The sequence below is a fragment of the Gymnoscopelus microlampas genome, assembly GCF_963454915.1.
Source record: "Gymnoscopelus microlampas genome assembly, chromosome: 13".
NCBI classification, from domain to species: Eukaryota; Metazoa; Chordata; class Actinopteri; order Myctophiformes; family Myctophidae; genus Gymnoscopelus; species Gymnoscopelus microlampas.
Genome location: NC_139950.1, coordinates 8,695,964 through 8,720,850, shown reverse-complemented (window position 1 = coordinate 8,720,850; position 24,887 = coordinate 8,695,964). Strand labels below are relative to the sequence as shown.

The 24,887-nt window shown below is 42.3% G+C and overlaps 1 protein-coding gene across 2 annotated transcripts in view; it reads right to left on the bottom strand.

The window, feature by feature from the left end:
* Positions 1–24,887, bottom strand: part of LOC311058910 (poly(ADP-ribose) glycohydrolase-like) — a 122,602-nt gene that overhangs the window by 82,447 nt on the left and 15,268 nt on the right. For both annotated transcript variants that reach the window (XM_084076441.1, XM_084076442.1), the window contains 2 exons: positions 15,945–16,037; positions 13,365–13,519 (listed from right to left, as the gene is read on the bottom strand). In XM_084076441.1, the coding sequence (XP_083932567.1) occupies positions 13,365–13,519; positions 15,945–16,037 (248 nt within the window). The remainder of the gene's footprint in view (positions 1–13,364; positions 13,520–15,944; positions 16,038–24,887) is intronic.

Here is a 24,887-nt window from a genome sequence, read left to right as displayed (position 1 = left end):
GTCATCTTTATTATCACATCACAGGTTTCCAAGTATAAATAAACGGGTGAAATATGTTTTTGCGTGAGAAGAATGAGGATAGAGGTATAGGGTAGAGCAGGAGAATTAAGAAGAAATGCTTCTTTCACATAAGGTGTTTTTTGGGGGGGGGGGGGACATTAACGTTTTACATGGGATGCACTCTCCATAATATGGCACGTGACTGAAGGCGAGCGTTGGCATGATGTCTACTTCCATTTCAAGTCCAGCCACTCTCTCTCTCCGTACAATGGCACCCCGCCTTAGGCTCTGTGCTTCAGTTGTGGAACATTAACAAAAGCAAGGGCGAGGGAAAGAAAGAGTGGAGAGAGAGAGAGAGAGAGAGAGAGAGAGAGAGAGAGAGAGAGAGAGAGAGAGTGTGAGAGTGAGAGAGAGAGAGAGAAAGAAAGAGATACAGCAGTGATTCACTTTTAAATTTCAAGGATGATTTTTATCTCTTTCTTTTCTCTTTTTGGACATATTAACTAATTTCCTGCCTAGAATGACTAAAACGACTCCTGTCCCATAAGCCATGCCTGCCTAGAACGACTAAAACATTTTTATTTTTTTTTACTTTTTTTTTTATTTGACCCAAAGACCAAGGAGATATGATTTTGATCGAAGATCTAGACTCCCATCCACTTCCTTGTTAACTTAAAACTTAAAAATTCTGTATCTCGGCTCCTGAGTACTTTTTTTTTTCAATGAAAAGTCTTGGCAGTGGGCAAACGCGGCCAGAAATATTTCAGGCAGTGAATGAGTTAAAGGGATAGTTCACCCAAAACATGACTTATTTTCAATCAATTACACACCCCATAGAGACTTGAATTCATGGAGAGCTTTTTATTTTTTGTCTCATTCCTAAACCAATAATTTGATGACCGGCCGGAAAGATGCTAAGGTCTCTCCGGTAAGGAGACTCAAAGTTGACTCTTGACATCATCGTACCCGGAAGTTATGCCAGAACGCCTACTGAGTGGCAAAAAAAGTACTTTCTGGCCTTGACAGGCCATACATCCAAACAGAAAAGTCCTATCTGACTGTATTAAACAACATTAAACTCCCCAACATGGCAACTGTACGGAAAGCTTTAATTATCGTCTTTCTATCTGCAAAGTTTTTGTTTCATACACTTTCTGTCAATAAATTACGTGCAGGTGATTATTAGCGGTGCCAACCGCTCTAAGCTTGACTTTGTCCGTATGTCCGTCCGTCCGTCCGTCCGTCCGTATCAGCACGGGATGAGCACGGCAAAGAAGCAACACATACAAACACACGCACACGCACACACACACACACACACACACACACACACACACACACACACACACACACACACACACACACACACACACACACACACTTGGAGCTTGCCTCTGCCATCTCTCCTCTCATTGGCCACACGTGTCTGTGTCTTATGTCCGTCCGTCCGTCCGTCCGTCCGTCCGTCCGTCCGTCCGGATGAGCACGAGAAGCAACACATACAAACCACATGAACGCAGTGTGCAATTTCCGTGAAACTTTGCACGCATATTCCCACTAGGCCCAGGAAGAATTGCCCCCCTTTTCACATTGCCCTGTTATAGCGCCACCAGGAGGCCAAAATGTTGCAAATCATGAATGCAGCGTCCGATTAGGGTGAAACTTTGCACGCATATTTGCACTACGTTGCGGCCACAAATGCCACCCTTTCAACATTGCCCTATTATAGCGCCACCAGGAGGCCACTCAACAAAGGCACCGCTTCCTTCACACAGGGTGTGATTATTTTTCAGAGTTTGGAAGCGCTCGTTTTCAACAATAACCCAACGTCCTGCTGCCTCCTGCATTATGTGACATTTAGACACAGGTGGTATGCAGGACCGTTGAGTGATTTCCAACGAGCGCTTCCAAACTCCAATGCTACATGCCAAATGCTTTGCCACTCAGTCTAGATGAGGGGGGTGACTGATAGACAGAAAAAAAGTGGGGGTGAACTATCCCTTTAATTCAACTCTGAGAGTGTACAAATTGATTCAAAAGGACCCATAGTGATAGTACACTCTCAGAGTTACACACACACAGAGAGAGAGAGAGAGAGAGAGAGAGAGAGAGAGACCACACTATAAGACGGTAGCCCCATACTGGCGCTCTCCTTCCATTAAAAGCATCCTAAGCTGGAGTTTAATCAGTCTGCCATTCATCCCCCCCGCCCACTAACCCTCCACCCAGCTCAGGGAAGGAGGGGAGAAAGAAAAACATCAAACAAAAACAAGGGATAAAACAAAGAAAATGACAGAGCGGGAGCCCAGTCACTAAAAGCACTTTAAAAAGAAACAAACAAACCAAAAAAAAAGGAGGGAAAAAAAAGGTCATTTATTGAAGGCGATCTCCCCCGCCTATCGACTACTGTTTATCCCAGTCTTTACGTTCCTCACTCCTGCTCAGTGGTGGGAAAAAGTACTCAAACGTTTTACTTAGGTAAAAGTATCAATACTGCAATGTAGAAGTACTCTGAAGTAAAAGTCCGGAATTCAAAGTTTACTTGAGTAAAAGTACAAAAGTGTTGGTATCAAAATGTACTTAACCCTGCAAGGCCCAGTGTGATCGCACGATCACATGTATGTTTTATAAAGAAATGAGTTTAAATCATTTTTCTTTTCTGTTATTTTTTTTTTTTTCACCTCTAAATCCTCATTGGGTCCTATTGTTTAGTCTTACAATGCCTTTGGCCAGGATATTTGCATATAAATACCCCCCACAGAGCCAGGAATCATCACAACTTGAAAAGAATCTGGGCCTTGCAGGGTTAAAGTACCAAAAGTAAAAGTACTAAAAGGTTTGAAAATAGCAGATCTACAAGCTCACAACGCGTCGCGACGCGTTGTGAGCTTGTAGATCGACTTTTTCCAAATAGCCTAGGTATAAAATAGGGCTAAAGTGGTTAATGTATGTTTTATAATGTAATAATTTATATCTGCAAAGTAACTATTCAAATAATTGTAGTGGAGTAAATGTACAATATTTGCCTCGGAGATGTAGTGGAGTCGAAGTAAAAGTATAGACAATTGGAAATACTCCAGTAAAGTAAAAGTACCTCAAAATTGTACTCAAGTGCAGTACTAGAGTAAATGTACTTGAGTAAATGTACTCTCTCTCCACTATTCCGTGAGGACCATTCGCTGTGATGTTTTTTGAAGTCCTGTGGTATTGTTTTTGACATTTTTGAAAGGCACGAAAAATGCCCAAAAGTAGGGATGCCAGGTTTTAAAGCGGTTAATAATCAGGGTTCCTCCCCACAGCACCTGTCTCCCAACTAACGCGCAGCGAGGAGGAAAAACACCATTCTGACTGTTTCCTCCATCACCAATTATTTCCGCTGGGAGATGAAGTAAGGCATCACAAACACACACACACACACACACACACACACACACACACACACACACACACACACACACACACACACACACACACACACACACACACACACACACACACACACACACACACACACACACACACACACACGACTTCAACTCAGTAATGATCTTCGTTATTAAACATAACAGGGGTATTTTTTCCCTCCGTTTTTTTCTTCTTTTCTTGTGCCAGTGTCTTTTCAGACAGAGAAAAACACGAGCCAACGAGATCACTCTCTGCCTGGCCGTCCTCCCCCTCCCATCTATCCATCATTTAACCCATTGAGACCGGGGAAAGAATCTTGTGTTCATTTTTTAGATTTCTTTGGGCTATACAAAAATAGCAGATCTACAAGCTCGTAGCGCTTTGAAAAATCGTGAAAATGTGTGCAAATCTTTCAATATATATGTATATATATTTTAAAGCAAACATTTTGAACTCAAATCTTTGCTTCTGGGGGATTCTACAAATATCTTCTAAATCCTAACAGTTTTCTGAAAAAAAAAACGTATGTTGCTGTTGCTATAATATCAGTGGTTGTCAAACTTTTTTTCATGTCAAGGACCACCCAAAATTATATGTATTTGGCCGCGGACCCCCCATCTCAAAATATGTCGTGACAGAGACCCCCAATGAAGCAAAGATTGGAGTTACAAACGTTCCCCTTAGAAAAATATATACATCCAAATATTCGCACAAGTTTTCACGATTTTTCTAAAAAACAGCAGATATACAAGCTCATAGCGCGGCACTCGGTGCCGCGCTATGAGCTTGTATATCTGCTGTTTTTTTTAATAGCCAACATCTTAAAAAAAGTCACAGACGCGCGCGTCCCCCCCCCCCGGTCTCGCTGGGTTAAACAGAGGACAGACCTTGACAGTTCTGCCAAAACAGCAATCAGCAGATTGCTTTAGCTCTGCTCTGCACTGGGGCCAAGACAGAGCGCTTACTGTAGCCCATAAGCAAAGTGACGGACACTCACTCAATTATAGGGGGAGGGGGAAGGGGAGGGCCGGTAACGATCCGGGGAGCTCCTAGCTTGTTATTAGCTGAGCGGCTTGGTCGTTCTTGTCTACTATCATCTTCTCGGGGGGGGTGGGTAGGGGGGGGGGGGACACAAACTGTTTTATTTTCTTTTACTCGTTGCATTTTCTCTTGGGCCGCAGACAGGGGATTACAGGAGGAGTGGGCACGTGAGATTTTTTTTTACCCCCAAAAAATGTGGAAAAGGGGAAGAATAAAAGTATAGTTTGGAAAAATGGTCTTGAAATGATGTAAAGTATACGTGACTATCAGACTTATTTGATGACTGGCAGCGGTTCCGGTAGGAGACACAAAGAGTCTCCTTCGTGTCTCTTACCGGAACCGCTGCCTACCGCTGGTCATCAAATTATTGGCTTAAGAATGTGACAAAAACTGAAAAATATCCATTAATTCAAGTCTCCATGGGGTGAGTAATCGATAGAAAAAGAAAAGAAAATTGGGTGAACTATCCCTTTAAATTTGACCCTTCAACCGTTTATGCCATAATGACTGGCTAGCTAGCCACAGGTTTTGTAGCAATTGTTGTAACATTAGGCCTTAAACGTCAGGCGTACTTTTACCTTATTTCAGACCATTTTCCAAAGTGGTATTCTTTTATCTTTTTACGTAAAAAACTAAAAAAGAAGACAATTTAACATTGAGGTGCCCAGACTTCTCAGGTGCCCGTTCTTCCATTTACCGTAGGCAGACGGCAATGCTGATAGTGAGAGCCAAGGGGGCCGGTCCCCTTTTAACCCATTCAATCCGGGAACGCACTCATTTTAAGATTTATTTGGGCTATTCAAAAATATCTATTTTTGAAAAATCTTGAACGTTTGTGCAAATCTTTGAATACATATATTTTCTTAAACATTTTAACTCAAATCTTTGCTTCTGGGGGTCCCTGGAACTAAATATTTTGAGATGAGGGTCCGCCACCAAATACATATCATTCTGGGTGGTCCTTGACATGAAAAAAGTTTGAGAACCACTGATATTATAGCAACACATATATATTCAAAGATGTGCACACATTTTCACCATTTTTCAACAAACAAGAAATCTTAAAATGACACGGATGGATGCGTTTCCCGGTCTTAATGGGTTAATAAAAAAAAAAGCGTGCGTTGGCACGAGTTCCGAACGAAGCGGCCATGCATCGCAGCCACACCGGCATGTGAATCAATGCTAACGTCGTTACACAGGAGACCTCTCCACTTAGCCTGCCACAGGACATCTGATGGGCAGGGGAGATAGCCGGCGCTGATGTAGACAAATTGAGATGACTGATTGTTAATCCATTGAGAACGGGAACGCATCCGTGTGTCATTTTTTTAAGATCTACAAAGCTCGTAGCGCGGCACTCGGTGCCACGCTACGAGCTTTGTAGATCTGCTTTTTTTTTTTTTATTGTGAAAATTTGATTTTTTTTTGATTTTTTGATTTTATTTTATTTCTTTTATTTTATTTTTTTTGAAAAATGTTGAAAATGTTTTGAAATTTTTTGAACAATTTTGAGAACATTTTTGAGGATATATTTTTTAAAGTGAACATTTGTAACTCAAATCTTTGCTTCTGGGGGATTATACAACTGTCTTTTAAAAACAGTTTTATAAAAAAAAAACTATTTATATTGCTATAATATCAGTGGTCCTCAAACTTTTTTCATGTCAAGGAACCACCCAAAATTATACGTATTTGGCCGCGGACCTCCCATCTCAAAATGTTGTTCCAGGGACCCCCCAGAAGCAAAGATTTGAGTTACAAATGTTCGCTTTAAAAATACATATATATCCAAAGATTTGGACACATTTTCCAGATTTTTCTAAAATAGCCAAAAGGAATCTAAAAATGGCACACATATGCGTTCCCCGGGCTTAGTGGGTTAAGACGGGACGGATTGAGCCTTGGATAAGAACAACAGGGACGTAGGAGGATGGGGAAATGAATAAGCAAAACAAATGGGCAACGAGCTAGGCTCATCGACGTGACAACATGACTGGGATTCATACAATAACTCAGTGGAAACCCCCTGAGAGAGAGCAGACGGAAAATAACGCTAAAGAAAGAAAGGCAGCGGCTGTAGCCCGCGTGTGTGGATTGCAGGAAATACCCAAATTACAGTGCTAAATACCCGGTGATTAACCAAAGATATTTTGATACTGATGTTTAGAGACGATTAGCAGTGGTGTAAAGTGACTAAGTACATTTACTCAAGTACTGTACTTAAGTACGATTTCGAGGTATTTTCACTCTACTGGAGTATTTCCAATTTTCAGTACTCGTACTTCTACTCCCCTACATCTCAGAGGCAAATATTGTACTTTTACTCCACTACAATTATTTGAAAACTTGAATTACTAGTTACTTTGTAGATTTAGATTATTATGACAATACATACATTAAACACTTCAACCCTATATACATTTCGGCCATTTGAAAATAGCCGATCTACAAGCTCACAATGCGTCGCGATGCGACGCATTGTGAGCTTGTAGATCTGCTATTTTCTGCTATAGATCTGCTATTTTCAAAAGATTGTTATACATTTGAAAACTTGGTACACGGGACATTCTGCATAATGAGTACTTTCTACTTTTGGTACTTTAACACATTGGGTGCCAAAACCGTATATATACGTTTTTTGCAATACAACCACGGAGTGCCAAAACTGTATATATACGTTTTTTGAAGAAAAAAAAATTAAAAAAATATTTTTTTGTTTACCTTCTAAGCACCAGGAGATATCATTTTCCGAAGATTTTGACTCCAATCCACTTTCTGGTTAGCTTATGAATTCAAAAGCCTGTATCTCGGCTCCTAAAAAATGGTTAAATATCCTGGCACTCAGTGTACTCTGTTTTTAAAAAAACCTGGCACCCAATATGTTAAGTACATTTTGATAGCAATACTTTTGTTCTTTTACTCAAGTAAAATTAGAAAATTCCGGACTTTTACTTGTATTTCAACATTGCACAAATGATACTTTTACTTAAGTAAAAAAATGTGTGAGAACTTTTTCCACCACTGACGATAACCGAATGAATCCTGCTCATGTTGGTTAACGGAATAATGGACAAGCAGTTACAAGTGAACATATCTTAACTCCTTAAACACCTTGATAGTAGAAGGCTCTGATCCCCGGCCCCCACCTTTCTCTGTAAACATACCTTATGATTTTACCGAGCTTTATCCCAATATGTTTTATAGTATGTTTGTACAGTATTGTATTGTATTTTATTGTACTGACGAATTGAGTACAATGGAAACAAGCCCCTGGGCCTTTTTGTGGTATCCTTTTAGCATAAAAAAAGCATTTGACTGTCCTACCTGTACGGTTAAATAATCATGTTAATAAAGTATTCAATTTTTCTTATATATCAACAATTTAAAAAAAATGTTTTTTATTAATCAACCAAGTCTCCTTAGTCTGATTATCCACTTAACCCTGTATTTTACTTCGTTGTACAATGGTATACAACGTGATGCGTTTTGAGCTTTGCGCGGTATATCGTCTCTGCCAGGTGGAAACCTCATTATGACCAAAACTGTTACTTTTCCCAACCCTAGTGCTAAAATCTACTCTACACGGCATGAGCACTATAATGAAGAAAACGCGACCAAGCCCAAGTGTCTCCTGCAGCACCAGACTACAGTAACAGACGCCATTATGACACTAATGAGAAGTAGGGTGCCTTAAGCCATTAAGAACGGTCATAGTTTATTCTTTGGCTATTCAAAAAATTGCAGATCTACAAGCTCGTAGGGTGCCGCGCTACGAGCTTGTAGGTCTGCAATTTTTTGAAAAGAATCGTGATAATGTGAGCAACTCTTTGAATATAGGCTATATATATATTTCAAAGCGAACGTTTGTAACTCAAATCTTTGCTCCAGCCCCCCTGGAACAAAATATTTTGAGATGGGGGGGCCGTCCGCGGCCAAATACATGTCATTTTGGGGGTCCTTGCCATGAAAAGGTTTTGTTCCAGGAACCCCAAAAGCAAACATTTGAGTTAAAAATGTTGTTTAAAAAAAAATATATATATATTTTCACAAATTTTCTCATAGCGTGACACTCGGTGATGAGCTTGTAGATGTGCAATTTCTGAATAGCCAAAGTATAAAGTAATGGTTATCGGCCATGGCTAAAAATCTAAAATGACACAGATGCGTTCCCGGATTGGATGGGTTAAGGAAATTGTTACTAAATTAAATTGTGGTGAAAGCTGGACAGCGCTCGGTGCGTTTGGACCAGCCTATGGATCCAAGCTGTGGCCACATGGCCGAAACACAACTCACAGCCACCATAACTCTGTTTACCGGCGCAACAAATCTACTTTCTGGGCCGTAATCGAATTCTGGTTAAAGACGTTATCATCCACAATGCTCCGACACAATATAATTGGATGTTTGTTAAACAGCATCTTACCAAAATGTCTTGAGCAGAGGAGTAATGAGGAATAATCAAATCTGTACTCGGCACTAGCAAAATAACAACAATTAGGAAACCTTTATGTCATGTCGCGATGACATTTTTTTTCCTCCACGGAAGCACAGTGAAACCCTTCGTGATTAGCAACCATCAGGGGATTGGTCATACCGGAGATAAATATTCTGTGGTTCTTGAATGATTAGCCAGAATGCTTAAAAATGAGTGAAATCAGAAGCAAATATTGTACTTTTACTCCACTACAATTATTTAAAAACTTTAGTTGCTAGTTACTTTGCAATTATCAATTATTATATCATAAAACATACATTAAACACTTCAGCCCTATTTTATACATAGGCTATTTGAAAATAGCCGACATACAAGATCACAACGCGTCGCACTTTTTTTTTGGTACTTTAATATTTTGATACCAATACTTTTGTACTTTTACTCAAGTAAATTTTGAATTCCGGACTTTCCGGATTTCTATATTGCAGTATTGATACATTTACTTAAGTAAAATATTAAGAGTACTTTTTCCACCACTGATTGTTAGCACAGTGTACACAGTAATGGACCACCTTCAGTGACATCTGAAGTTGAAGACGGCCAGGAAGGAGATGGATAGCCGTGCACTGTGAACCACCCAGGCCATCATAAACACTCATTTGTTTCAATTAAGCTGCACAGGGGCTTTCCCCCACCAGTCTCACACACACACACACACACACACACACACACACACACACACACACACACACACACACACGGTCTGAGTAGGCGTAAACAGAAAGCACCAATAACACAACCTCCTACGCTGACAAGACAACAACACACAGCGGTGGAAAAAGTACTCAGATATTTTACTTTTTTTTTACTAATTTCAGAGACACAGAGAAGGGAAGACACTGAGAAGATATGAGATATGAGTGCAGCAGTTAATCGAACCGATCAATTGCATTTTTTCGTTCTGTTCAAATAGACGATCTACAGCACAAGCTCACAATGCGATGCAATGCATTGTGAGCTTGTAGATCGCTATTTTTGCACAACATCGCCATGCGACAAAGTAAAGTGGTTTATCCGTTTGTTGATATGTAAATCTTTTTTTTTACAAAATATATCATTTTTATTTTGTATTATTTGATTAATTGAAAAAGTAGATTGTTGCAGCCCTATGAGAAGCTAACTAATAGGCTCTATGCACAGCAGCTAGGGATGTCCAATATTATCGGCCTCCCGATATTATCGGCCGATATTAGCATAAAAATTGATATCGGGAAAATATCGGTATTGGTTTTTGAAAAAAAAATGATGTTTTTTTTTTGCTTTATAAATAAGTTACAGGAGTTCTTACTGTATATGGTGTGTGTGATATGAAATTTGAGCTTACCCTAATCACAATAATCCCCGCATATATCGGTATCGGTTGATATCGGTATCGGTAATTAAGAGTTGGACAATATCGGTATATCGGTTATCGGTAAAAAAGCCAATATCGGACAACCCTAACAGCAGCCATATTGGAAAGAAATTGGGCTGCTTCATTACTTCCTTCACAAGTGTTACCAATCATACTAATTAAGGCTCCGTTCCCACAGCGAACGGAGCACAGCGGTTCTCAAACATTTCAATTTAAAAGGGCCCCCATAACTCTGAGAGTGTACAAATGGAACCAAATGGACCCGTAAGGGTCATTTGTACACTCTCAGAGTTACATACCCATAAGGAGCCATTTGGGATCCCCTCAAGGGACCATGAGGGTCCCTGGACCTTTTGAGACCCACTGGTGTAGCACAGTGAGCCAACATGAACAACATCAGCACCCTGTTTGGAACACACCCTTAATTAGCATCATTGGTAACACATGTGAAGGCAGAAGCTGCCCAATTTCTTTCCAATATGGTTGCTGTGCATAGAGCCCATTCTAACACACATCTTTATGAGCTTCTGGAAGGGGGCGGAAAAAAAACAAGTAACAGACTGCATGCATGCCATTGCGTTTGTCCATCTCTGAATGTCCCCACGGGGACCAATAAAAGTGTATCTTATCTTATGCGAGAGAGAATCAATTTTAAAATGGTGGCATTTATGTTAAGTGACGCAAGCATTGGCGTTTTTACAACCCTTTGCTGAATGACTGCTCGAGTCTAGAGTGGAATTGTAAGAAAGCATCTGTTTGGCATTTTCAAGGCACTAGTGCCCCCTTATGGACATATGTCTACCCTCCTCTGGATGCTGTATTTAGCACCACATTAAACCAGTCTATTCTTAGTAAAAAAAACGGACCTGACTTGCAACTGTAATTGGTGAGTTGATGCCAGTGCTTTTCAACCTTTTTCATGCAGAGGACCGCCTAAATTGATATACATTTGGCCGCGGGGACCCCCATCTGGAAATGTTTTTGTGCCCGAAGAGTTAAGAGTTTAGAGTAAATGGAAATGCCCTTTAAGTGTACAACGGGCATGGCCACCAGACACGGCGTCAACAATGGAATATACAGAAGCTAGAGGGGAATATTAACCACTTAAAACCCTATACACTCACGTCTTGCATCGTGACACGTTGTGAGCTTGTAGATCGGTTATTTTCACCTTTTCTTTTGGGAAACGTTTACCTAATAATGGCGTGCCTAAAGTAGGTACGCCAGGCTCGGAGTGGTCAAGTCAAGTCTGATACTTAATAGTTTGTTGCACGAAACAGTGTTGCTTGACAAAAAAGAATCGACTTTCAAGTCATGTTCAAGTTAACTTAACCCATTGGGACCGGGAACGCATCCGTGTCATTTTAAGATTTCTTTGGCTATTCAAAAATAGCAGATCTACAAGCTCATAGCTATGAGCTTGTAGATCTGCTATTTTTTGAAAAATCTTGGAAAATGTGTTCAAATCTTTGAATATATATTTTTCATATAAAATGTAATGTAAATATATATATAAAATGTATAAAATATTTTGTTCCAGGGACCCCCAGAAGCAAAGATTTGAGTTACAAATGTTCGCTTTAAAAAATACATATTCAAAGATTTCACGATCTTTCAAAAATAGCCCAAAGAAATCTTAAAATGACACACAGATGCGTTCCCGGTCTCAATGGGTTAAAATCAATTATTCTCAGAGAGTAAACGCCATCGCGCAAAGAAGTACAAATTGGACCAACGATGCTCCAGTGTCACACACCAGTGAAGAATTCACCGTGAAACGTATGCATCTCCGGCCGCAGCATTGTGCAGGAATGAGGCTAAAAGATCAATATGCTTGAGTCTGTTAAGGTTGAATCAGTCTCTAACCAAAGTAATGGCTTTACCACCAGGGATCGGCAAAGGTATATCATCTCGTTTAGTCGTTTCTTAAGAGTGAAAATACTCAGAAGGACCGCGACGCAGCGAGCTAGACACCTGTGTGAATTTTTCTAGTGCAGTGGTTCTCAACGTGGGGTCCAAGGACCCCCAAGGGGTCCTTGATGGGGTTCCAGGGGGTCCCCAACAAAATGAGTACATTTAGCAGAATACTTTTGAACATGTTACCTTAATCTTCTCTTAACTCATTAACTGCCACTGACATAAAAAACGTAATGTTTTTTTTTCTTTTTTCAAATTTGACCCAAAGACCAAGGAGATATGATTTTTCGAAGATCTAGACTCCCATCCACTTCCTTGTTAACTTAAAACTTAAAAAGTCTGTATCTCGGCTTTTTTTTTTCAATGAAAAATCTCTGGCAGTGGGCAAATGCAAAAAAAAAAAGTTCTGACAGTGAATGAGTTAAGGTACAAAATATTGTATTGTATTGAATATATATAGAGCGCCGTATTGTGAAAAAGATAAAAATAAAGTAATATTACGTTTATGACACTCATCCTCCTCATAATTCTACAAAGCTCTGTGCCTCTGTAGCTCTCTCTGTCTGTGCTGTGCGCAAAAAATCGCCCAGTTCTCCTCAGTGCCTGGAGCAATTGATCTGCATTTGCACACGACCATTGACCATTACCATGTGCACGGAACACCAAAGCCCGTTTTTCATTTTCCCAAAAGGTCAGCTGTTTACTAGCGTTTTTATGTAAAAGAAGGTCGCCATGGTTACGGCTCCCCAGCTGTGGGATGGCCTTCTGACCTATGGGATGAATGATCAAACGGCGCATGCGTTGAATCCATAGACCCGCTGTGTTACACTGTTGCCGTCTGCCACAAGCACACACAGAGAACGTGCTTAAGCGGCAACGTGCGGTTCCGTCTGGCCGTGTGTGTTTGTGGCCGCGGACGTGTGTGTGTGTGTGTGTGGGGGGGGGGGGGGGTTCGCGTGTGTGTGTTCACTGTGTGTCCAGGACGCCGCGACGGGACGCGCACGCGTGTCTGTTGGAACTGGTACCAACACTCACTTTCCATCCCTGATATACTATCCGTGCACAGTGCATAACCCAAACTGCATATACTTTCGGCGCTCATGTTCCCCGACGGGTATGGTCTAGTTGTGTTAATTGTGGGAGGAGTACCTGTAGAAGTTGATCTCGGGGTAGTTGGCGTACTCCGACTTGCGGGAGTTGCGTCTGGGGAATGTGCAGAAGAAGGCGTTGGCCAGCAGACAGGCTACCTGCTCCTGAGACAGGGTCAGGGAATGGTTCTTCCTGGCCTTCAGCAGGGGGATGGGCTGAGAACGATGGCAATAGAGAGAGAGAGAGAGAGAGAGAGAGAGAGATGGAGAGGGGGAGACAAAACGGAGGGGGTGGTGACGAAGTGATTGGGCAAAAAGCCCAACAGTTGCGGGGGGGGGAGAAATGAACAGGAGACCAGAGCAGGGTGGATTACAATTTACAATAGGCTCTATGCACGGCAGCCATATTGGAAAGATATTTTGGGCCTCTTCTTACTTCCTTAACAGGTGTTACCAATGATACTAATTAAGGCTCTGTTCCACTCTGGTCAAACAGAGTCAGGGTGCCGATGTTGTGCATGTTGGCTCACTGGAAAAACCAGTGGGTCTCAAAGTGTGGTCCAGGGACCCTCATGGTTCCTTGAGGGGGTTCCTTACGGGTGTGTAACTCTGAGAGTGTACGAATGGGGTTCCATTTGTACACTCTCATGGTTAAGGGTGTCCTTGAAATTAAAAAAGTTTGAGAACCACTGTGCTACACAAAATGGAACAGAGCCTTAATTAGTATCATTGGTAACACCTGTGAAGGATATGGCCAATATGGCTGCTGTGCATAGAGCCTACGTCTAGCAGACGCTGTTATCCAGAGTGACTTACGTTAAACAAGGTACATAATCATAAATAGAATGCAGAGAGAACGGTGTAGGCGTCTCAACGAAACTAGGATACCAGGTAAACAGTGAACCTAGCATCTTGTCTATACAACATTCTATTTAAATAACATTCTGTGCAATTAAACTATAGGATACCAGGTAAACAATGCACCTAGCATCTGAAAACATGCTATCTAAATCCCATTCTTAACTTTTGTGGTCAAGAAAAGAGAGTCAAGACAGACAGAGACAGACAGACAGAGACAGACAGACAGACGTGGGCAGAAAGGTGGGTGGGTGGGGTGGTGGACATGGAAGCTAATTAGCTTAGCGATCTAGAGAGCGGATGATGCAGGCAGCAGAGTTCTATTACATAAATGGGTGGCAGTAATTAACCCTTTTAGACCGGGAACGCATCTGTGTGTCATTTTAAGAATATATAGAATATATTTTTTTAAAGCGAACATTTTTAACTCAAATCTTTGCTTCTGGGGAAAAGAAACGTATGTTGCTACTGTATAATCAGTGGTTCTCAAACTTTTTCATGTCAAGGGCCCCCAAAATGATATGTATTTGGGCGCGGACCCCCATCTCAAAATATGTTGTTCCAGGGACCCCCCAGAAGCAAAGATTTGAGTAAAAAAAAAAAATATATATGTATATTCAAAGATTTTTCAAATACATAGCAGATCTACAAGTTCATTGCGCGGCACTCGGTGCTGCTATTTTTGAATGGCCCAAAGAAATCTTAAAAGTGACACACAGACGCGTTCCCGGTTTGAACGGGTTAAGGCCGCGGTGCTTCTAGCTCGTTCCCAGGGGGGGGCGGGCTCAGTATGATGAACCCACGGGGGGAACCCATTCATCTCCACTGATTAGAGCTAAAGACCCTCCCAAGGCCGTCCTAATGGCCGATCGATAAAAAGCGCTAATAACAGCCGCGCATAAACATTCATCTGAGCCACTAAATACTAACGAGCGAGAGGGAGAGACGGTCGTGATGCATCGTCGTTAAACGGCCCCACGATGAATGGTGGTGTTATAGGCTCTATGCACGGCAGCCATATTGTAAGACATTCACAGGTGTTGCCAATGATACTAATGAAGGCTCTGTTCCATTCTGGTCAGACGGAGTCAGGGTGCTGATATTGTGCATGTTGGCTCACTGGAAAACACTCCCGAATAGCCCTTTACGGGTGTGTAACTCTGAGAGTGTACAAATGGAACCAAATGGACCCGTAAGGGTCCATTTGGTTCCATTTGTACACTCTCAGAGTTATGGGGGTCGTGGAAATTGAAAAATCTGAGAGCCACTGTGCTACACTAAATGGAACAGAGCCTTCATTAGTATCATTGGTAACACCTGTGAAGGAAGTGATAATATGGCTGCTGTGCATAGAGCCTATTACTGGGAAAGGACCATCTTAGGCCACTTTTAGACGACAACACTCTCTAGTAAAAACGTCAAAGTGCCGTTGCGTTCTCACTTTTTATTTCGCCTTTAGACGGTGACGCGCCACTGATTGAAAACGCTGTAGTGTACACAGCTGATCTGTGGGGTTGCCATGTCCGCTTATCATAAGCCCTTCACAATGCCACTAGACCACTGGACGATGGATGGCTGAGGTGAACCGCCACACCTACGGTACTTACTGACACCGCCTTGGCCACGGCACGCATACGCTGAGATGGCGGCGCCGACTGCAACTTTGCATGTCGAGAAGACGCCCACCTTTTTATTCCCCTCATTTAACACAGATACAAACAAAAATATCCCCCTCTCTCTCTCTTTGCGAGCAGACATGTTGGAAACACCGCCAAACACCTACCATTGTGCAGAGTCGAGGAGCGCTGAGTGCCAACTTCACCATGGCTGGGAGGACGACCTCGAAGAGGTGCTGGGCCTCACAATGTTCCAGACCCTGGAGAGAGAGAGAACAGGAAGGGGAAGGAGAGGAGAGGAGAGAAGGCAGACATGTTGTTTAACACGGAACAACCCCTGGCTGTGGCCAGAATCATATCATGGACGAAGAGACCGATGACATGGCTGGTGCAGATGGTGGCTGGGAGACTTCAGCCGACATATAAGCTTGGTTTTACACACCATGTCAAATGTGTTAGAATCGATCTCATACCGTTGTTTTTTTTAGTGGAGAGAGAGAGAGAGAGAGCACAGAAAGCAGATGTTTTGAACCCTGAACCTTAACTCCTTGCCTGCCACCGACGAGACTTCTCGTCGGATTCTGCTAAGGCTCAGCCTGCCGTCCTCTTGCTTTACGGCAAAAACAAGCTGGATTCAAACGGCCACAGCTGTGCAAGGGATAAGGGATAAGGGACCCCCGTGCGGATATACAGTATAGACCCCCGTGCGTGCAATGAGGCGATGTCTGTGAGGACGGGGGTCACGGAGAATATTCCATTATTTTTCAAAGGTACAAGTAAAAAAAAAAAAAGGTAAAATCGCTCTTTTTCTCTGGCAGTGGTGGCACACTATTACACTATCACTCTGGCAGTCAAAGAGTTAAAAGAATACATTGCACGCCACTATGGCCAACCTGAACACATTGCACATTGATTTTTCAAAGATCTTTGTTCTGGAGTTTAATCATGTCTTCCTCATCAAAGAATCACCGGCACGGCTTTCAAATAAACCAGGACTAGCCTGCTGCTTGTTGGGGAAAAAGGCTTAAATGGTTTAATAATGGTGGTTGGACAGCAAGACGGTGGGAATAACCCAATACTGTGATGGGTGTAATATCCAACGACCGAGCCTCAATTCTCTTATATCGCCGCTGTTGGGTGGAAACCCTGTATGTCCAAAACAGCTCCTTTTTTATTATTATGTTTTAACTCATTGAGACCGGGGACACATCTGTGTCACTTTTTGATTTGAGCAAAAAAGCATTATTTTACACTTTGGCTATTCAAAAATAGCAGATATACAAGCTCATAGCGCGGCACAGAGTGCCGCGCTATGAGCTTGTAGATCTGTTATTTTTCAAAAATTTCAAAAATAATAATAAATGAAAATGTGTGCAAATCTTTGAATATATATTGTTTAAAGCGAACATTTTTAACTCTATTCTTTGCTTCTGGGGGGGCCCCTGGAACAAACTATTTTGAGATGGGGTCGGCGGCCGAATACATATAATTTTGGGGGTCCTTGACATGAGAAAGTTTGAGCACCACTGATATAGAAACATACTTTTTTTTCAGAATACTGTCGGGATTTAGAAGACATCGGTTTCAGGTCTTAAAGGGTTAAACAATCGAAGAAGAGTGAAAATAGCAGATGTACGTCGTGAGCTTGTACATCTGCTATTTTCACTACATTTGTGTGACACTCTTGTGTATGATAAAGTAGGGAATGAAATTAAGAGTGTAGTATGGATGCAGTAAAGGAGTAAGAGGTCAGAGAGAGGCCATATTGTTGATCATAGATAAGAGAATTCCCAGTGGGCAGATATTAATAATCCCGGTTCTACACTTCAATCCAGCAGAGAATAGGGCTGTCAACCTATATATACCAGACATTAAACTGGTACCAAATGCTACCAATAATCAATAAATAATTGGTCAGAATAGGCCACATTTAATATTTCTTTACTTTAAAAATAAAACAAGCAGAGATAGCCAATCTACAAGCTGCATGAGTAGATCTAGAGCTCTAGATTTGTAATATCTTTTAAAAAAAAAAGTCAACAGATCATTGGAAACGATCTGATTGTTACGTAAAAAAATTATTGCGATTATCTCCAGCAATTGCGATCAGGCTATTATGTAATAACTGAGCCCAGGCCTGGCAGTGAGAGGATGAAACAGCAGCGCAGCAGAGGCGGGGCTCAGAGTCACGACACAGAAAGTTGTTACAGAACAAAAACCCGCCATCAATCTCTGAGGCGAGCCGGCTGCATTAAGAATTAACCACTTACACTCTGAACCAATGCAACTAGTCATAGCCACTAGCCATGTCACACCAATGCGACTCCTTGCAACTGCCATTGGGGATAATGGTTGCAAGGAGTTGCATTGGTGCGGACTGGCCTTTACAGTAAGCGCCATTTCAAATAGTGAAATTGCAATTATTTTTGAAAATTTGGGAAATTCCATTTCAATACAGCAATGCATTGATATTAAAAAAGAAAATGTACTTTGTACAAGTACTCCACTACTTTAACCCATTAAGACCTGGATCTTTGTCATTTTTAGATTTGAGCTAAAAAGCATTATTTTACACTTTTGGCTATTCAAAAATAGCAGATATACAAGCTCATAGCGTAGCCTGGAACAACATATTTTGATGGGGGTCTGTGGCCAAATACATAATTTTGGGGGTCCTTGACATGAAAAAGATTGAACACCACTGATATAGAAACATACGTTTTTCAGAAAACTGTTGAGCTTTAGGAGACATGTAGAATCGGCTTCAGGTCTCAATGGGTTAACTCAAGTGCAAATTTGTCTGAGCTGCTTTTCACTTGCGGTGGAGTAAATATTCGACCAGGGAGTATCTATCCTTTGACTCGAGTACTGGGGGGTTGAGTACTTAATGTCCACCAGTGGCAGCAACAGCAAGCAGAGGCGGGCCTGGGGTCCAGTCACGACACAGAAAGTTGTTAGAGAACCAAAAAAAAAAGCCTCCCATCAATCCTCTGAAGCTCGCTGCTTGCTCGCCGCATGCAAGCTGGAGCATCCATACCGCCAGCCCTACAAGCTTAGCTCAGCATCCGCCCAGAGATTCCCTCTAAAATAACCCATCAAGACCTGAGGCCCATTCTACAAAAAATGTCTTCTAAATCCTAACAGTTTTTTGAAAAATCACACCCAGTGTGAAGAGAGTGGTGCCTTTGATGAGTTAATTTCATTCAGCCAGCGTGTACGTGTAGTGTACGTGTGTGTCTGTGTGTGTGTGTGTGCGTGCATGCGTGTGCGCATGTCTTTAAGTGGCGAATGTGTTGCATGTTTGTGTTGAATTAGTCTAACTGGTTACATCTTTGTGTTGCAATCAGCTGCAGCTGTTGAGGCCGTGCTCAGGCCCTGCTAAAACATGCACCACTCAAAAACCTTTGTTGCTACATCAGTGGTTCTCAACATTTTTCATGTCAAGGACCCCCAAAATTATGTGTTTGGCCGCGGACCCCCATCTCAAAATATTTAGTTCCAGGGACCCCCAGAAGCAAAGATTTGAGTTATAAATGTTTGCTTTAAAAAAATATGCATTCAAAGATTTGCAAAAATGATACGATTTTTTAAAAATAGCAGATCTACAAGCTCATAGCGCGGCACTCGGTGCCGCGCTATGAGCTTGTATATCTGCTATTTTTGAATAGCCCAAAGAAAATCTTAAAAATGACACAGATGCGTTCACGGTCTTAAAGGGATAAACACCCAGTTATTCCATCATAGGCCTCCAGATTTACTACGCAATCACTTATGAACGTATCGGCTTGCCGAATGCCAGAGTCATCAATCACCTTGCCTTATTCCATCAAGGTTAGGCCTGGGCAAGCATCAGCCTTGATTAAATGGGCTTTCTGGAACCAAATGCAAATGACCAATCACGGTAGAGAGAGGGCAAGAGGGAGGAGGAGGCAGGGGGCTGGCTTTTAGATTTTTTTCGAAACAGGAAGTCTTTGGCGGGTAATTTGGCCGGAGGGCATTTATGTGACTGCAGAGCAGGCCTGACTAAACGCTGTCAGAAGTAATGAGCTGGCAGGCATCATAAAGCGCTCCTCTGAGGGGTAATGGATGGTAGTGGGTGATGGGGCAGGATGGGGGGAATGCTGAAATATAAGACCCTCTTCACGTGGCTTAACGCGACCGGCTACGAGAGTGACACACGCGGGCTAACGCACGCACGCACCCACCCCACCCCCCCCCCCCCCCCCCCCCCCCCACACACACACACACACACACACACACAGATTATACCTACGACCCCCACATATCACAACGGAGTGATAGACAATCAATTTAGTCCAGGTCAGGAGGTCTGCATTTAATCACTTTCAACCCGACTTCCTTATTTTGCATTGTCAATATAAGCCAATTCTATTTTCGAAAAGAACCAATCTTTGTAGATTGTTAAAATAGTATAGCCTAGTGATACTTAACTGATCTTCACTGTTTTCATTTGTAGAGAACCTTTATTTTATTATGCCACACGTGTGTGTGTACGCGTGTGTGTGTGTGTGTGTGTGTGTGTGTGTGTGTGTGTGTGTGTGTGTGTGTGTGTGTGTGTGTGTGTGTGTGCGTGCGTGCGTGCGTGCGTGCGTGCGTGCGTGCGTGCGTGCGTGCGTGCGTGTGCGTGTGTGCTTGTGCGCGTGCCTGTGCGTGTGCGTGCGGCTACATTTAACCACTTAAACCCCAGCGTCCGTTATTGTGGGGAAAGCTTTCGCTGAAAATAGCAGATCGACAAGCTCGCAATGCGACGCATTGCGTCGCATTGCGAGCTTGTCGATCTGCTATTTTCAGCAAAAGCGGGGGACGAGCATCGCGCGGGCTCCGGCGGAGGCTCAGAGTTGTGACATTCATCAGAAGGCCCGACGCCGTGACACTTTCATTTGGGAATGGAGACACACCACAGACAATTTACGGACAAGCTCTAATTTGGACCCCCCGCCCCCTCACCCCCCACACACAGCCATTACACCTGCAGTGTCAATCATCACGGACCGGGGGCTATATCGGCTCTAAGCCACATCTTGACAATTACCCTCGCTCTGCACAAAATGCTCCTCTGGATTTAATAAGGCCTGTTTGGCTGAGAATGCCACTTACAGAGACTACAGCAACTTTGTATTGATGGGATATATCGTTGCTGTAGGGGGCATAAACCTCTTATCTCCGTATTCTATAACTATAACTGTTCGGTGTTTTTTTCGTAAATTAACGCCCCTGCTTGAGCGTACTACAGCGTCAAACTAAAAGCATCAAAGAGTAGCATATCTGCGAGGCCCAACGTGCCAATAGGCCCAACATGCCAATGACGTGTTTGACGTGTTTAACACATTGAGTGCCAAAAACGGTCCGGACCGTTTTTCATAATCCAAACGAGGTGTGCCAAAAACGGTTATGACCGTTTTTGGGGAAAAAAATGAAAAATATATTTATTTATTTTTTCCTTTACAGCACCAGGAGATATCATTTTTCGAAGATTTAGACTCCAATCCACTTCCTGGTTAACTTATGACTTCAAAAGCCTGTATTTTGGCTCCTGTGTACTTTTTGTTTTTTACTATGTATTTTTGACTATTTTGAACTGGCTGCAACTATGGAACGGATTACCTAATGTTTTTAAAAGAATTCCCCCGATTGTACGAGACCTCTATGTGTGTAATGAGGGGATCACCGTGAGGACGGTGATCACTGAAAATATTTTGTGACTACTTGAAAAAGGTTCAAAAATGGTTAAAAATCCAGACACTGACTGAATGTTGTTGTTTTTTAAACCCTGGCACTCAATGTGTTAAAAACAAAAAACAAAACAAAAAAAGGTTGGCTTTTTTTGTTGTTTTTGGGGGGGGGGATAAGTCTTTTTGAATGCTCCCAACGTGTTCAACGGGTTCCCTGTTGGCCTTTGGTGTTCAAACCAGTGGTGTGTTCTACCGCGTTACGTTATATACGTAGCATCAAAAATGGTTAAAAATCCTGGCACTCAGTGTACTCTGTTTTAAAAAAAAACTGGCACCCCATGTGTTAAGTACAATTTTGAGGATTGTTTTACTTTACTGGAGTATTTCCACACGCATGTCGTGCAGGGAATGATTATCGCATGCCCTCCGAACAAACCTCGGAACACGCCACTGGTTCAAAAACCTTGACCTCACGTGGCCTTGCCTAAACGCCTGAGCAGTGAGGGAGAGGGAATAACTGGATCCTCGCTGAAGGCCGTGAGTGGACTAAACAGTAGCAGCCCGCTGATGCAAACACACTACTGTGCTCTCCTCCCTGGAAGGAGCCTGCACTTTCCTGATGGCCTTACTTAGCATCCTTATAGATTTAACACATTTAGACCGGCAAAGAATCCGTGTCACTTTTAGATTTCTTTGGGCTATTCAAAAATGAGCAGATATAAAAGCTCATAGAGCTTGTATATCTGCAATTTTGAGTCGTGAAAATGTGTGCAAATCTTTGAATACATATATACAATTTTAACTCAAATCTTTGCTTCTGGGGGGGGGGTCCCTGGAACAAAATATTTTCAGATGGGGGTCCGCGGCCAAATACATATAATTTTGGGGGTCCTTGACAAGAAAACGTTTGAGAACCACTATAGCAACATACGTAAAAAAAAAAAAAAAGAAAGAAAATAAACTGTTAGGATTTAGAAGACATTTGTAGAATCCCCAGAAGCAAGGATTGAGTTACAAATGTTTGAGAGAGAGAATATAGAAGATTTGCACAATTTTTCACGATTTTCCCAAAATAGCAGATCTACAACCTCATAGTACCGCGCTATAAGCTTGTAGATCTGCTATTTTTGAACAGCCACAGAAATCTAAAAAATGACACAGATGCGTTCCCGGTCTTAATGGGTTAATGGGCCCTCTTAATTAAATTGGATTGAGCTGTAAAAATGGGCTCGGGCAGCTATTGATCTGAGCAAGCTCTCTGCCTTACTTGGGAGGAATTATTTCAAAGGGAGGGAGGGAAGGGGGGAGGGAGGGAGGAGGGGTGTGTACCGGGGGGCCATAGAAGCCAAACTCCCGACTTTGCCCCGCGTGCAATTAGCGGAAAGAAGAACCAGCGGACAAAGATCTGGGCTCGACGATCCATCTGCGGAGTGGGATCGTAATCAGCATAACGTGACTCTGAAAGAGTTCCATTACGAGAATCGGTTCATTCTCAAAATGGCTTTAACCCATTAAGACCTGGAACGCATCTGTGTTCACTTTAGATTTCTTTGGCTGTTCAAAAATAGCAGATCTACAAGTTCGTAGCGCGGCACTCGGTGCCGCGCTACGAGCTTGTAGATCTGCTATTTTTGAAAAAATCGTGAAAAAATATGTTTAACTCTCTCAGTGCCAAGAACAAAAAAATCCCGAGTTTTTTTAATGTTCAAAACCCAAGATATCATTATCTGAAGATTTGCAGCTCCATCCACTCCTTGTTTAACTTAACACTGAAAAAGGCTGTATCTCGCTTCCTAAGCACTTTTTTTTTACTTTGAAAAAAAAAAATTGCTGGCACACTATGAACATATTTTCTTATTTCATTGGCACTGAGAGAGTTAATACACATATTTTTTTCAAACTGTTAGGATTTAGAAAACATTTTTTAGAATCGCCCTCAGGTCTTAATGCGTTAACCCGTCCGTGAACTTTCCCACCGGCTAGATTGTATAACCGGCCACCACGCCGTGACTAAATGCAAGTCACCCAAATTAGGTTTCGTTCAGAAATTGATTTTGTGTCCATTCGAAGGGGGTGTGGCTGGTTGACACACTGTAGATGGTTATACATGGGGCTGTCTAAATACTGTACACAGAGACACATGAGTGGCCTCTAGGGAGAGGAAATAGGCTCTCTCTGTGGTGGAAGAAGTACTCAGATTTGTTTTACTTAAAGGGTTATTTCACTTTCAAAAAAAAATGTTGGGTCATTTCATCGTCTACTCGGGCTTATGTGAGCCCCCCAGACAGTTTTTTTAAGCTGCTTGATTCAGTATTTAGATATTTGATATTCATTTTATCAGACACGCCCCCTTCTTATACAAACGCATTATAACTTTAAACTCCATTTTAACCATGTTAGATTGATCAAAAACACACGTCCTTGGTTCTGGTGACTCATCCTAATACGTGAGGGAGCCGTGTTTTTTCGATAACTATTTTCATTTATTAAAAAATGTTTTTTATTGTATTTAATTATTATTATTTAAAAATAAAAATTAAAAATAAATAAATAAAACGCATATTTTGTTATCGTTGGATAATATTTTGTCCACAAAATGTTGATCAAAATAACAGTTATTGTACATTCTCTAATTGTGTAGACCACGCCATAAAAATGGCGTTTCAGGAGGGGCCGACCTTCGTCAGATCTGATGGCGGTCAGCCCCGACCCAAACATTTCTGTGGCTATCAGAGTGCTCCCCCCCCCCCCTCCCCGTCCTGATTGAATTTCATGCCATTACACTGGATCTTCAAGAGACGGCCGAGTACGGCGTGGGCGGGCGAGAGAGATAGCGACAGAGAGAGAGAGAGAGACCGAGAGAGAGAGAGAGAGAGATCACGATAGGGAGGGAAGGAGAGGGGGAGAGAGGGAGGAAAGGTGGGAGGAAGAGCAAGAAGAGACAGGGAGAACGAGAGTGCAGAGAGAGCATGTTTATGAGAGAGAGAGAGAGAGACAGACAGACAGACAGAGAGAGAGAGACAGACAGACAGACAGAGAGAGAGAGAGACACAGACATTCTCTTGGCTCTCCTGTAACAGCTGTCGCTGTCACGCTCTGTGTCCATGTGTCCTAACGGGAAAGCCCTCGGCATCCAGTCTCCATCCAGTCTCCAGTGCAGACTGGTACCAGTAGCAGAAGGAGAGGATTCACACTGGTGGGCCAAACAGCCAAACACTGAAGACTGAAGAGCATGACTAAGGGGGGTGGGACCATATTCCGTATTATCGCGATCAAAAGACGCTCACAATAGGCTCTATTCACAGCAGCCATATTATGAAGACATTCACAGGTGTTACCAATGATACTAATGAAGGCTCTGTTCCATTTAGTGTAGCACAGTGGTTTCCACGACCCCCATAACTCTGAGAGTGTACA